This window comes from Anguilla anguilla, chromosome 4 (genome assembly GCF_013347855.1).
Source record: "Anguilla anguilla isolate fAngAng1 chromosome 4, fAngAng1.pri, whole genome shotgun sequence".
Taxonomy (NCBI): domain Eukaryota; kingdom Metazoa; phylum Chordata; class Actinopteri; order Anguilliformes; family Anguillidae; genus Anguilla; species Anguilla anguilla.
In genome coordinates this window covers 47,785,169-47,800,822 of record NC_049204.1, presented here as the reverse complement: position 1 = coordinate 47,800,822, position 15,654 = coordinate 47,785,169, and the positions used below count along the sequence as shown (strand labels likewise).

General features: G+C 42.4%; 1 protein-coding gene across 2 annotated transcripts in view; it reads left to right on the top strand.

Moving 5' to 3' along the window:
* Nucleotides 1–3,140: 3,140 nt before the first annotated feature.
* LOC118225597 (plexin domain-containing protein 2-like) overlaps nt 3,141–15,654 on the top strand; it is a 109,729-nt gene continuing 97,215 nt past the window's right edge. The window contains exon 1 of one of the 2 annotated variants that reach the window (XM_035414197.1): nt 3,141–4,088. In XM_035414197.1, the coding sequence (XP_035270088.1) occupies nt 3,983–4,088 (106 nt within the window). In that variant the 5' untranslated portion in view covers nt 3,141–3,982. Of the gene's footprint in view, nt 4,089–15,095; nt 15,418–15,654 lie in introns of those variants that run through there. The other variant, XM_035414196.1, reaches the window with a different exon arrangement.

The following is a 15,654-nucleotide window of genomic DNA, read 5'->3' as shown; positions in this document are numbered from 1 at the left end:
CCTCACTCTAGTTCCAGAACCCTGGAATGCAGTGATTATGTAGCCAGACTGGAAAGTACCGCCCGTTGTGTCAAATCTCCTGTTTGATGCTTCAAGTACCCAAGAAAGAGAAGTGCAAAAGGAAAAGAAGTGAAAAAATACAGAAGTATAAAACCGCTGTCTTAGTGTCAGCAAGATGTAATGCTTGCGGAGCAAGGTCCTGGTGTTGGTTTTGGATGTTGTAAGCATTTTGGACGTGGGGTTAATCTGAAGGAAATCACATTATACTCCGGGCACAGTGGTGAATTCCTTCCTGCCATTAGACAGAGTCTTAGTTCAATCTGTTTTATTTCTTTTGAATTGTTAAAGGCCCTGCTTATTTCCAAACTGAGTAAATCTGCATCAATCAGGTTACCACTGAGTTTGGATGCTATAATGATAGAAAAACCATATTGACACCAAATATATTGAGTATCAAAATGACCAAGATGACAGCTAGAAGATCTGAGATAGGCAATAGTGGTATGTTGCCATGTATGTTGCATTGAAGGTGAGTGCAGATACAATCTGACTGTTCTGCCATATAAGCATGATATATAGGCAGTTAGATAAGAGAAACATAATGTTAGGTTTTGTACTGGCTTCATGGGTGAAAGGTGAGATTTGTTTTCAGAAAGGGACTTGTCTAGCTTCAACCCTGAATCACGCACAATTTATCAGCATCCTTCAATTCTGAGAGTCCATACCTACCTTATTAATGGTGAATGACTTCAAATTCGAATGAGTACAAACCACAAAAATATCTGCCACAACTGGTCTCTCTCTCTCTCTCTCTCTCTCTCTCTCTCTCACACACACACACACACACACACACACACATCAACCACTATCCCATAGAACTCAGTTTGTTTCTTACCAATTGCTTTTTGTTTAATGTGTGGTCTGCGGTACAAATCTTAAGCTTCCCCTAATGAGGAACATATACAGTCACACACAAATTTCCCTCAAGAACTCAAAGGCCTGAATTCCAGTCCGCCCTAACTGACCCTCTTAAACTGGCTATTGCAACTGCCTGTTTTCAGTCTGACATTAAACTGCTTTAGCAGGACATTAAAGCACAGCTTTGAGAAAGCCAAAGCCTTTAAAGTTCCTTTGCATTGGGTTCATGACATTCTGCCTACCCTTGTTGCAGTTGTTGTCATCCACCGGACCGTGTTTTGGAAAAGTATACATACATGTTTTACATGCATTTAGCAGAGGCTGTTATCCAGAGTGATGTTAATATGTGCGTACACACATGTTTTGTGTAGCTCTGATACTAAGTCATCAGGGCCACTGGCAAATAGCAGTCAATACGTAATTTAACAATGTAAAGTCAGATGTCACAGTAGGCACAAGTGGGAGAATTTAGCATTATTAGGGCGAAAACTGTGTTGGGGATATAGTTCTTCATTTAGCATAAGTGTAGTATGGCTGGCAAACCCATGTGAGTAAACAGCAGCAGCAGTATGAAAACATTGCACTGGCTGGGGAAGAAAATGTAAAAGTGTAATTATAATAAAATATTAAAATATCAGCATTCTCTGAAAAGCTTTAGAGTCAGAGATGCCTGAGAATATTCTCATGGGTATAGCTCTCCCATAAATGTGCACATTGGCAAAGTTCAAATGACTTGATGTGTTACAAAATAAATCAAACAGCATACAAGATTCCCCCACAGAATAGATATGTGCTGAATGTTCATCCTGCAGAACACGTTTTTCTAAGCAAAAAATCTCTTTATAACTTCAAATGCACACCAGACCAGGTTTATCAATGCTTACAGGAGCGCCGGAGAAGAAACGTGTATTTCCCCTGGAGTCCAACATCCCCCCCCCCCCCCCCCCCCCCCCCCAACACACACACACACACACACACACACTCACACAAAAATGAAAAAAGTGTGATCTTGAGTTTGAGTTTGATCTTGTCCCAGAACTACAAAGAGAGTGCAAAGTCAGCCAGTGGTTACTTCAAATAATTCTGTTATTGGGTACTCAACCTCCTGAAGAATATAACATGCTTCCAGCAGCAGGCAGAACATTCACGTTATCATGACCTCCATTAGCGACTTCCTGGGAAAGAGTGGTAATATGTGGCTGAAGAGGCTGGATTTACACTTGAAATGCACTTTTGCTACTGGACTTGTTGATATTACAACAAATAATCTATATCACGGAAATAATCGTCCCCCTTAGGATTTTCGGTTCCTTTTTTTTTCAATAGCAATAACAATTTTTAAGCGTGCTCACCAGAGTCCAAACAGAATGTGTTTTAATTGGAACTTCCACGTGCTTCAGCTTATCCTTCTCGAATATATATGTTTATTATGGAATTTAAACCGGAGTGTTCTAAGTGATGGAACTTTGCCACACTACCCCAGAGGAATCTCACATCGAAAGCAATTCTGGCAAGCTTGGAAAGATATAATTTCCAGCTGTGTATTATTCCAGACGTTAAATGACTGGCGAGTTTTGAATGAGCAAAGCTTCAAATAAAGCACCGAAGGAACCCCATTAGGTCCCCATCTTAATATGGATCAATTAGATTTCGGTACCAGAGTTTACATTATCGAACATAACTAGGGCCTTATGTCTACACATTTTACCATCATAACTTCTACATCAAGGTTGTGTTAAAAAACTTCTTTCAATGAAAATTGTCTAAGGGCATCCGTGGGCTCAAATGTCATCCTTTTCCAAAAGATGGCGCTATTTCCGTCCAATAATATAGGCTAACGTATTACATTTTCTTACGTCCGATCCTTAAGAAACTTCTGATCACATTACCTATGAACTGAGCCCCTTTCGCTTTTATAAACTTGTCGGTGCGGTTCAGATTCATTCTAGCTGTAGGTTTCCGTAAGTGCTTTGAAATATAGAACGTTATGCTTGACCTGGAGACAAACCTATGTAGCCACATATCATCGATACAAACATGTTAACTGGATGCATGAAATGCTGATGTTGCATGCAGCATGCTATAAGAACACACGTACATTCAATGTATATCATGCATCGATTTGTTTATTTAATGATTCAGCACAGTAGGCTATACGCTCAGGGATAATCGTTTTGCTGTATAATGCACTTGACGCCCGGTGCTCGCTCGTTCACTGCATTTTAGCGCTCTGCTTAAACATAGTGCATTTCCTTAAAGCTGCAAAACCCAACAAGACAAAAAGAGGCCACACTTTCAGAACCTTCAGGTTGTTGCCATTGGTGCAAAGACTTCCGGCTGCTGATACATTGTACCAGTGCGACGAGCTGCACGCTCATAGCAGACAGACCGCGGGGCGGTGAGTGTCACTTGAAATCGTTGGTAACTCTTCACTTTGCTCCTAAATCGTTAGAGGGACGGAGGCAAGCGAGTGGCACGGACCGGAGTACCTGCAAGTTTTAACCATTTCACTCTTTTTGGAGGAATATTTCAAGGTGGACCGTCTTTCTTTTAAGAAAAGGTTTTTGTTCCGTTTGCAATCTAATCGATCAATTCTTGTGCACAGCATTGAGCATGTATATACTTTAACACAAAATGCACAGTATCGGGAAAAAATAAAATAAAACGGAATACGCCTTTGTGGGTATTGTTTGGACTCTGTTTAGAGCAGCGAATATAACACGAGCCACAACTGGAAACTGACGACGAAGAGGGTGCGCTTGCCATTTACAAGGAGAGCGAATTTAATTTGGATTCGATATACTGGACTAAAACCTGATCTTTATGGCACGTTGATGACCCTAATAATTCTGAGCTGAGTTGATTTTTTTCTCTCGTGGGATTGGTGCGGTTCTGGCCGCGTGTATATTCGCATCACTTTCCCCAGCGGTATTGCGATCAGGACAAGCCTGGATTAACTGGGCGGTATTTACAAAGTGGACTCTGGGAACAAAAAGCGTGGAGGCTATTCGAGGGTTTCGATTAGAAACAACGGAATCTCGATAATCTGTTGAACACCGTGGCTATGGCGTGTGCGAATAAATTTGACCTTATTGTTGGAGTTGTTTTAGTTTTGCAGTCTCTTGGAATTGTCTTTCAAGTGACCAGGGGGGATCTGATACCAGCAAACGGTAAGACTTTGTCGATGCATAGCAAATGAAATGATAAAAACAATGAAACGTGACTTTTATTTGCAAGTATGTTGATCAAGTGTCTGCATTACACATTGCATCTGTGTTCAGGTGACAATTAAAATGCTTTAAAAAAATATTTAAATTGTAATTCAGATTTGCCACTCACTAAACAATTGCGTTGTTTCAGCTGTAGTGACATACATTGTGTTCCTTTTGTCGACAAAACTTTTCATTTCATTATTGTCATACAAAGCTGTCTTCAAAATTGTATGCATGATCCTTATGTATATTGTAATGTACAATTGTAACATTAAGGTAAACAGTTTTGTTTAAATACTGTGGAAGTAGAAATACTGTCTATTGTGGAACAATAACAATAGATGATAACTTAATACTTCATATCAATGTTTACATAACCTGTATAGCTCTGCACTGTTGATATTGCGCGCTACTGAACAGTTCGGAATTTTAAATTAAATAATTCTGGCTTTAATTGGTGATTAAGGTAGGTTGGAAAGGTAGTAAGGTGAGTACAATTTCAGCTGTTTGCGAATTGTTAGCAAAAACATCTTCAGTGTATTCATTTGAAATCGGTAGATAAACATAATTCACATAATCATCGGAAGACTCGATTTCACCAAAACGAATTAGTCTTGTTTTGACAAAGGATCGCTACCAGCTGTTGTGGAATTCATTCATGAAACATGGGGGTTTCCTATTTCCGGAATGTTATGGTCAAGGTGTTTGATCCAAACTGAGAAAATAAATAACTGAATGTATGCTGCATGCATGCACCAGGCGTCGTGTCACAGTAAAGCAAGCCTGCCGCTGTTCCGACAACCTGCAATCTTGCGTCTGACAGCGAAGGGTGTAACTATATATTGGTGTAGGGGCGAATAGTTTTGGTCCCCAGTCAACACTTTGACATGATGTGGACCCCAAGCCAATATCTTAGGCACCTGTCAGCAAAGCACAAACATGGATCCTTGCGGTTAAATTGGCAAAAGTGGCTACGATCTGATATCGGTTGAACCAGTTATTTTTTCTTTGGTTTAGAAGATAAATATTGATAAATGGCAGGGTTTGCTTGTGACAGCTCTGTCACGTCATGCACGGTCCCAGAGTTCTTAGTGGTTCTGAAATGCCCCTCCTGCATTCTAGTCACATTTGTGCCAGGGACATTTTGAATTCAACGGTAGCAGAAAACAACCTTCGAGATTTGAGCACAGCCCTGAGAAAGTGCTTTGGGAAATCAAGGCAGCCGCTTGACTGCCAGTGAAATTCCTATTGCTTCGGCCTTGGTGGGCATCCTGGAGGCGGTGCCCTCTTGCTACGCTCTTGGAACAGAGCATGCGACGCGCGTCTCCATCTCAGCATGGCGTGCCGCTCTCCCTGCGTATACATGGCACAGTGTTCCCCTAACCCTAACCCCTGTTGCATTTAACACTGCCTAAACGTATTGTGACTTGCTTTCACATTGAATACGGTAATAGATAAGAGGGATTCTTATAATTACAGCAGAAGTTGACTGTGATCAGAATAGTTTTATTTGAATACAAACAGGTTACAGAAGGTTATATTTATTTCAAAGCACCTTGACGCTGTGTATCATTCATACCATTTCTTTACAATGGAGTATACTATCTTTTTTCTTGTGTTGTGTATCATTCCTGGTTCTCCTAAACTGAATGTGTGTAACAAGTTGATTTAGGTCAGAGATTATGTATTACTCAGCATTTTTTACTCTGCCTTGAGTGATGTCATCCGCATTCTTCTTAATACCCATTGGCTACTAAGGCCCTGAAAGCAGCCATAAGCTCAGTACAGAAGACAGCTGTGGACTTGTTGGAATCAGAATCAGCTGCTTAATAGTTAACGTGTATTTCACGACAGTTGAGCCCTTTTGCTGTAAATGTTATTAAGAGGGAAACCAAAACTGTGCTTAACACTGTATCGAAAAAGTGCTGAGAGGGACGAAGTACGCCAATGCTTGTGGCGATTAGTTTGGCTGTGCCAGGGATCGATTTGCACACTTTTTCAAGTAAAAGGCCGAGTGTTTCTTTAAATGTATAAGCGTTCCACTAACAAGGCTTCTGCCGCCTGCCAAGCTTTATCTGGTTTCAGAAGAACACAAAGCGATGGCGATTAGGAGAGTGATATAACCAGTGGCTGAAGGAGAAACTACAGTTTATCTCTCATCCTCTGAGTGGTGACCTCATGTGGTCTATGCGTGACTGGAGCTGCCATGGTCATCGATCAGAAACCCAGCACCTCAAATTAAACACGCGTGACATATGAAATTTTGATAATGAAACATTAATTATGTGTAATCGCAAGCTTGCATATTTATAGATTTAGCAAATTGCATTTCAGGATCATCAACGGAACAGTCAAGCTCCACATCATTTTGCTTCTGGATGAAAATAATATATACAGTGGTATTACACTCAGGGAAAAAGCTGCTCTTAATGCAACTCATTCAGCAAACATTGACATGTGAAAAGATTAATATGGTATTTAAGATAAGGCTATCATTTTTTTTTGTAGCTCATTTACCATTTAGATTGTATACTTGAACCTATTACACAATTTATTTATTCATTTATTGATTGTGGTGCAGGAATTATGCTAATAAATAGGGATGGATTTTCACACTTATACCTTCATTGAATGTTAATGAAGTTATAACATTTTAACACTAACTACTGAGAAGAAGAAAAAATGTTGCCATATTAACATGTTTGAGTTAACAAAAATTCACCACATTTGCATGGCCTACATTATAAAGGTTTTAAAAAGTGATTGCTGTTGCAGTGGTGCAACCGGTTTTGTACGAGAGGTGGCCGTTGGTGCATTTGTTTATTTCTGCATGACACAAGCGAGACTCGCTGGCGACATGTGGGTTCATACTCCGTTATCTACAAAGAATGCAACCATCCCTTCAGTGGCTGTGGGAGTGAATGCAGATCTGTGATAATATTTTTCGCTTCCCACTTCCGTTTAATTGCTGTGAGGTTCATATGGAGCATTTCAGAACTGGCTGTGGCTCATTAGTTACAAAAGTACTGAGAACTTGTGCCAGTACTTGACGTGTGATATTCCGCAACCTGTACTGTATTATTGGTTCTGCACAAGCATTTTTTGGAATCGACCACCTTCACAATATCAGTTATTTTTGTGTGAAGAGTGTGCCCATTCAATCGGCTTTTATCCCTCGGCATCACTGTGGTGAATTGTTATCATGTCTGTGCAAAGGACACAAGAGCTTATTTTTCATAGGGGAAACAAACATTTTTGTTTAAAAAAGCTTTTTTTCCTCAGAATCTTTATTGGTTTGGATGGGGTGGGTGTGTATGTGTTGTGAATATGGTCTGTAGACAATGTTTGAAATTAGCAAAAGCAAACTAGGCTCATACCATTTGTGTTGATGGGTTGACATCTGACAATAGTAACGCCAAGGGCATGAGGTCAGGCTTGCGTATTATTTAATTTAGCTGCTGTGTCTGCATGCAAATTAGCTGGAGTGTGATTACAAAAATAGCATCAAATAATGAAGTATATTAACTTGATTAAAGGGTATAAGTGACTGGACCTATTTCTCATCCCAATATTTCATTTACTCTTTTTAGTCAGGTACTCTATGAGTTCTTCATCGTATTTTTTATTTTTTTTCTGGATTTCTGGTTGAACGTTGATTGCAACATGATGGTTTGATCCCTGATATCTGAAGACTGAGAAATGTGAATTGAGTCCTCAGGCATGAAAAATTAATCAGTTTTTGACCCAGAAATTCTTACATTTTCTGAAAGATTGTTGCTATTTGATGATTCTCCACAATGCATCTGTGCTTTGTTAGTTTAATCTGCTTTTAAATTATTTTTGTAGTTACAGGAAGTAGAAGGCTGTGCTTTTGCAGCCCCCTCCCCAAAACTGAAAATTTGCAGTCTCTGCCATGAAATGACTTAAACCTGAAATGAGTTGACTCTGTCATGTTTATGAATGTGACTTTCTGTGGCATTGTTGCTCTGTTGTTTCACTATAGTTAATGGTACAAGAATGTGTTAGATAGACCTCTAACAAACCCAGCTGCAAAATTTTGGAAGCCTCTAATTTTGGAAGTTGTCAAATTTCACTGAATCAAGGTGGAAAATGTACAGAACCATAACAGTGGCCTCGCCTCAGAACCCAGACAAATGATGGTTCTCATTGATCACCACAGCGCTGGTTATTAGTATTTGTCTAGGGCCCTGTTTATAGCAAAGCAAAGGACGCTGGACAGCTGTTTCTTTTTGCTAACGCTGCTGTTGGTTGTGTTTACAGTCATGTTTGTTTTCCCGGAGTTGTTTCCCAGAAAGCCGTTTCTGCTGCTTCTGCTGGGAGTGTTTCATTGCATACTGGAGAGCAGTTAGTGAAATGTACAGCTCCAGAATGAGTTTGTAAATTAAAACCAGCTTGTTTGTGGAAGATTTGTGGAGATAAATGTATGCGTTTGTGACACACACATATTTTTCTTGCCACTTTGCAAGAAAGCCCGTCAGATACTCTGTCTGCATTGATCCAGACAATCTGCAGCGAAAGCCGGCGTTTTGTGAAAATAATCAAGCGACCGGTGTTTGCGACGTTTTGAAATGACTGTCTCTTTCAGAGCAAACCTTGGATGAAGTTGTCATGCCGCCAGTGAGACTGGATCCTCACGTCAGTCTCAAGGCGAGTTAATAGAATAATACCATTCCCTGGGATGAGCTTTAAAGTGCCACTCCCTGTATGGTGGTCACACACGGATTCAGCTGATGTGTGCCATTGGTCAACACAGAGGGGTCATTACCAAGTGAAGTTTTAAGGTGCAGTTTTGTTTTTTTCAAAATTGTGCATATCTTGGCATTTGGCCTGTGTGTGTGAGTGAGTGAGTGAGTGAGTGAGAACTGTGCAAGAACATGTTCTGTGAACTTCAGCCGTAATTGAGTACTCACAGCATGTTGAATACATGCATGGAGGTGTGGCGTTCACAGAGGAAATGTGCTGAACAGCTCTACAGCGTCAGGCTCAGTAGAGTATGTGCTGACACAGAGAGAGCGCTGTGGTAGAATCCCAAGTCTCCCAGTGAGTCCTGCATTCCTGGAGGTTTGGATCCTCTTTCCCTCGCGGACTGTAGCTGAGTGTACTAACGCTGCGTGCTGGAAACCATCTCCTTTCCCACGTCTGAGAAGAAATACTCAATTTCCACATTTATTTCCATTGTCAGTGTTTTAAACACGATGGTCTGTACACATGGGAACTTAGGCTTGGCATGTCAAGTGAGACATCGCCAACAGCTAGGATTTCACTGACTGCAACTTCGCTCAACCGCAATTTTGTTCAAACAGACTGAAAATGTCTGTGATACACAGAGAGTGGTGCCCACTGCAACTGTGCTCGCAGTTGTTAGATTCCTTAAACCTAAAGGAGATTCCTTAAACCTAAACCTAAAACCTTAAACCTAAAAACAAATTCAGGGAAGCTTATCAATTACTTAGTTTCATTTTTCAGAACTGGCACTATATTTAGTTTGGTGTTTACAAATGCAATATATGCAGTAAAGGATATATGTATTTGTAAACACCCAACTAAATTTAGTTCCGGTTCTGTTGCGCTAGATTTGTAAAAAGCAATTGGTGATGAACGACTAAAAAAGGCAGGCGGTAAAAAGATCCGCTTTGGTTGAGAGCAAGGCAGTGAGTGCCCTGAGAGGGAGCTAACAAGGGCCAGATTCTGCCCCAGATAAGGCAGTATTTTTAGAGTGAGCCTTGTCTCTTTCCTTTGATCCTTTGAGTAACATGGGACTTTCCTGTCTTCCATTCGCATGGGTTCTCTGCTCGCCCAGGTTGGCGCTGTCATTGAGATTTTGGGGGGGGGGGATTAAAGCCATCTGTGCGCTGGAGGCACGGACTCAGACTTGCATACATCCCGTAAATGTTTGCTACACTGTTAACAGAGTAATGAGCTGCAGTTTCTACATCTGGACAGAATTAGAGCATCCCGTTGACTCCCCAGCACTGTCCCAAAAAACACCCCCGTCTCCTGAGGGAAGTATTGGACAGCAGTGTCAGTGGGGGGCTGGGGGCATGGAACGAGGATGTTTATGTTGTTTTAAGATGGCATACTCTGTGGCCTTCACCTGGTGCTTTGAACGCTCCCACGCCTTCTGTAATTAGATATTGTCAAACCAACACGTGATATTAATACATGTGTGAAAAAGTCGAAGCATGTGGTGTTTGAAGGTTTTGGCAGTTAGGGAGACTGCTGTTTTAGCCATGTTAGATTTAGCAACGGAGTCTTAAAACCTGACTTGAATTCACTGCTGAGTTTAAAAGAACCATCTCTCAGGTAGCCAGTGAATTGAGCAGGAGGAGCAGTGATCTATAGCCTAGCTCAGGGCTGACTGCTCATCCATCATATTGCCATGACTACGGCTGCTTCTATGCACAGACCTGGTATTCCGCAATACTTTTGATTTAACTACCATCAGACAGAAATACTGAACCTTTGTGCTTATAACATGTACACATGAAGCTATGAAGCTTGTGAGCATTATTCCACAGTCAATGATTGTTTCATCTCACTCTAGGATCAAAAGAACTAAAGCCACAGGGTTTTGTGTAGGTTCTATTACTATTCTTGAATCTCTTGGAGAAAGAAAACTGTTACCGGTAGAAAATTAATAACTTATGGAGTGCGCATAAAATTAATAACTTGGGGAGAGTGCATATTGCAGATGACATAAAATTTAATTGCAGGAGCCTGCATTTTATCTTTGCCCGTCATACATACTGATCTTTGCTAAAAAAATAAAAACTGCTCCAAAAACAATTAACTTGGACATGAAACCCAGATGTAAATAGCTTTTATATTGTCGCCCCCTTTGACCTTTGATTTTCAACCTCCATGCTCAGTCAAGCCTTTTTTGACTTAACATATCGTTTTTACTTTGCCGCAAGATTATATTCGCAAAGGTAAAAATGAGTGGCAAATATTTTTTTCAGCCTCACTGGTTGTGATGAAAGTTCACAGGCCAGCCTGGGGGACGCACACAGATGGGAGGGACTGCTTCGACCTGACTGAGCCCACGGGCTGCTTCATTACCATGGGAGAGAATGGACCGCCTTTTCATTGCATTTAAGAATGAGTTCCTGAAAGGGGCTGAAGTGAATGGGAGTCTGGTGGGGGAGGGGGGGTGGTGACTCATTCTGCCCCCCACCTTCCCATGCCATGTGCAAAAGACTCGCTGCTGATCAGGTCAGAGAGTGGCAGCATGACTGTCCCATGCTCTCACATGGTGACATCAGGCGCTTGCATTGGTCATGCCGGAGACTTTGCCAAACTGTGGGGCATTCCTCTACTCTGGCAATAACACCGCCAGCAGGTCCTGCGGGTTGGGGGGGGTGGTTGGGGGTTGGGGTTTGCTTGTGGCAGGGAGGGATGAATGGGGATATAACAATGGGATGGATAAGAAAGAGTTGCTAATAAAACATGGTCACCATAATCTGCTCTGCATGTACTGATCAATGTCTTTTCTTGTCTTTCATTTTTTTGTGTTCGTGATTTGGTCTTACAGTGCTGTGAAAAAGCATTTGCCCTTTTCATGATGTCCTCTATTATTGCATAGTTGTCACATTGAATGTTTTCAGGACTTTAGACAAAATGTAATCTTAGGCAAAGGGAACTTGAGTAAACACAAATCACATTTGTAAAATAATTTCATTTATTTAATGAAAAAGGCTATCAAACACCCATATCACCCATGTGGAAAAGTAATTGCACCATTAAACTTAACTGGTTGCACCACCTTTAGCAGCAATAACTGAAACCAAATGCTTCCTATAATCTGATATCAGTCGTTCACATTGCTGTGGAGGAATTTTAGCCCCCTCATCTTTGCAGAACTGCTTTAATTCAGACAAATTGGTGGGTTTTCAAGCATGAACTGCTTTTTTCAGGTCCTGCTACAGCATATCTATTGGGTACAATCAGGACTTGACTTGGCCACTCCAAAACATTAATTGTGTTTTGGATCATTGTCTTGCTGCATAACATTGTTTTAATGTTAAGAATACCCAAGTATGATTGTGGTGGGCCGAAGGCTCTTCTCATTGGCTTCTCATTTAATGAGCAGAAGAAATTGCTCTCCGTTGTTGTTATCCTTAGATTACAGAATATAAGATTAAGGAAACTCTTCGATATCCTTATTTGTTGTTTGTTTCCTTAATATTCTGTAATCTGAGGACAACAACCACAGAGACCAGTGTTCCAAATTTGAATGTATTTACCCACATTCTGCCGTTGGATTCGAAGCTTGTTGTGGGAAGAATTATACCAAGAAAGGAATTGAAGGAATGAATGAACTAGCAAGCTATAAATTAATGGGTAATAGCGTGTGTATGCACAGATGTCAAATGATATTTTAATAACCTAAGTGAGGACATGTAGTCTGGTTAACCACCGAGCGTGAGAATATCTTGTGGATTCTTATATTCCCTGTGAAATACTGCACATCTTGTCGTCTCTGGCTGTGAACACAATGAGGTCATTTAGCCTGGCAGGTAAGTCTGTACAATAGGCCTCTTCATTGTGAGCCAGTCTGCGGACTCCCAGGTTCTCTCTGAAACCTCAGGTCGTTGTGCATTCTGCAGTGGGTGCTACCCTGCTCCCCTCAACTGTCCTTAGACATCAGATGACACATGACAATCAGCCTTTGATAAAAGACCTCACAACCCAAAACGCCCTTTATGCCTTTTTGCTTCGGTTGACGCGTGTATTGCATATTAAAGTGGGGTGTGGTCTGTTTCTGGAATGGCCAGTGCTCCAGTAGCTCTTTCCAGGTGTCAGAACAATTGTCCAGGATCGATTGTAAGCACCACCAGGGACCCGCTGAACCGGCATAAATTAGCCGGCGGGGCATTATCATTTTAATCCAGCGTAAGAAGGAATCGTTGCACTTGAAGCACGTTAGCGGAAAACATTTCACGGTTTAACGGCCTTTGTTTATACTTGTAGCGCTTGAGAGGCCACCGAGTGTGGCAGTAATAAGCCGTCAGGGAATCCGGGAGCTGCTAGTCCTCCCCTTCAGTCCGCCCCTCGCTACCTGATCTGTCAAACAGAGCCGGTCTGTGTGCCCTGGGCTGGGGTGCCGCATTCCTGCCCCGATGCAGCTGGTCCAGCCGGGCACCAGGGGCTGGTGCTACGGCCACCCCGCGTAAAATGGTTAATGCTCCACACCTTTATCCCACAACCACTGTAGGCCACAGCGCAGTAGTCGTTTGACACACGGTGGCTCCCTGTGAAAGAGGGTGTTGTTTATTTGTAGAAATCAGATGTCTTTAGTAATACTTGGATGGTTCATCCATTTCACCGGACATGTTGATCAGACGGTGCTTATTTTATCTCAAAAGGTGCAATCGGTAATTCATGGCATGCAGAAAGGTAAACAGAATGTACAAATGAGAAAAAATTCTCTGCATTCTAGGGAAGCTCTGAGACTGGGATCACTGTCAAGCAGAAGTATTACTGAAGTGTTTACGTGGTTTGCAGGATTAAACATGTATTTTGAATAAGGTGAGACTACTAGTATTAGCTGTAACACCTCAAAATCTGAGAAAGCATTAACCAGTTCCTTACTGCAATTGAGAAAGCATTCTGACAACAGCAAGTGCAGAAGCATTACTAAGGGTCATATTCGAGTGGTTTAACTTAAGTTATTCTTTTTTTTATTCATTCATCAGGATTAATGTTGATTCACCTTGTGTTCCAAACACAGTATCAAGGGTGCTTATGCAGATACCCACACATCCTTGGACCAATGAAAACCTTTATTCTGACGCATTCGACTGCTATCTCCGCACTTCGTGAGGAGGTGCTGTAGATCTCATAGTCAGGATCCATAATCAATCGGACAAGGCCACTGGAGCTTCTTCACAGCGACAGCTCTGCAGCTACTGCTCCACTGTTTCATTCATTGTTTTTCTCAAGGCAGATTTCTTACCAATACATGTCTCAAAAAGTATACAGGGTTTTGAGTCTGAATAAAGGTCATTACTAGAATTTCTTGTTTATGGTCCTAAATGGTTAAAAGAGATGCAGTTCCTAACATGTGCCATTGGCTGTGTGGCTGGTAGTGCATGGTTGTGAAATGGCTAAGCATTATCTTACCTGTCCGTGCACATGGATCGTAGCATTTACAAAGCTTAGGCTGTGTTTTTGGGATTTTATGGGGTCCCATTTTCAGGAAAATATTTGACCTAGCTTCAGTCTCCTTAGTAAAGTTGTGTAATAATGGGAACTGCATGGTTCTGAATGGCATATTTGCATTTTGCAAGCTTCATTTAATTATGGAAACTAGTGTTTCAGACAGCAAACATAACTTTTAAAGCAACATGAAACTTACGAATCTCCTCACTCTTGGTTTACCGCTTAGCTGATAATGCACATTAGGAGGATGCAGGGCAATGCTTGCATAACAAAGGTAAAAGTGGCTTAAGTCATTTGCCAATTGAGCTGTCACTGACCTTGAAGGATCGTGTCCTAGAGGGACTGGAATTGCCCGTGCCTAATTAAAAATATGAAATAAGAGGAACTCCGGCAGACCTCTTCTTGTAGGAGAGAGGAGAGGGCTGCTGGGGGTACGTCGGCTCTGAACGAGCTGCCAAACTTCCTTGCTGCTTTTCAGTTATCACACAGAGCAACAGCGCACGCCCTGCAAGCACTGCGAGGCTTTGATCCGAGGAGAAGCAAGCTCAAGTTCAGTTACATTTGATCTCGTGCATTCAACAACATTGCAAGCCGCTCGAGGAGCGAGCGAAGCACTTGATACGACTCTCTGTGGTTACGTGTGCGGAAATGTGCAATAACCGTGTCGGGGAGTGTTTTTGCACGTGCGGGAAGGACTCGGTTGGGGGCGGGGTTCAGTCAGCTGTGTGGTGTGAGGGAAGAGGGCACCCTCTCCACTCTGCTGTTCAGGGGGCAAAGGTGCAGGAGAGGACCGCGCTGAGCGCGTGTTTGGGAGGGGCCGAGCTCTGCGAGGACCGGGCCTCAGCAGCGGGTTTGTCGGTCACCAGCGAGTCACAGGTGGCGTGGAGGCCCCCCTTGGGGACAGCCAGTGTTTCTCTGTCGCCCCCGATGCCGAGGGGGGCGGGGCCTGCCCAGGCGTGCCGAATGACGGACAAAAGGGCCGGGGGCCTGGGACCCTCCCTCACCCTGCCCCGCCGTCGCCTGCTCCGAGCTGGGCTTCATTTCCCCGGGCCCAGCAGGAGGAGAGGAGCTCTCTTTGTCATGAAGGAGGCCGGTCTGCTCAAAGGTATTTAATCACACACTGGTACCGGAGTGCTTTTGGGCTTCTTCCAGTGGTTGCTTTCTCCCAAACCACCTCCCCCTCTTACAATGTCTCCTCTCTCTGTTTTAAAAAAAAATGAAATGATCCGCTGTAAAATTAAACAAACGCAGCTGTCCTGACCTTTTCCCGCTGAGCCCTGTTTATTGTGTTTAATAACAATGTTCTGAAAAGATGAGGGGCTCAGACTGAAATCAGAGGGCC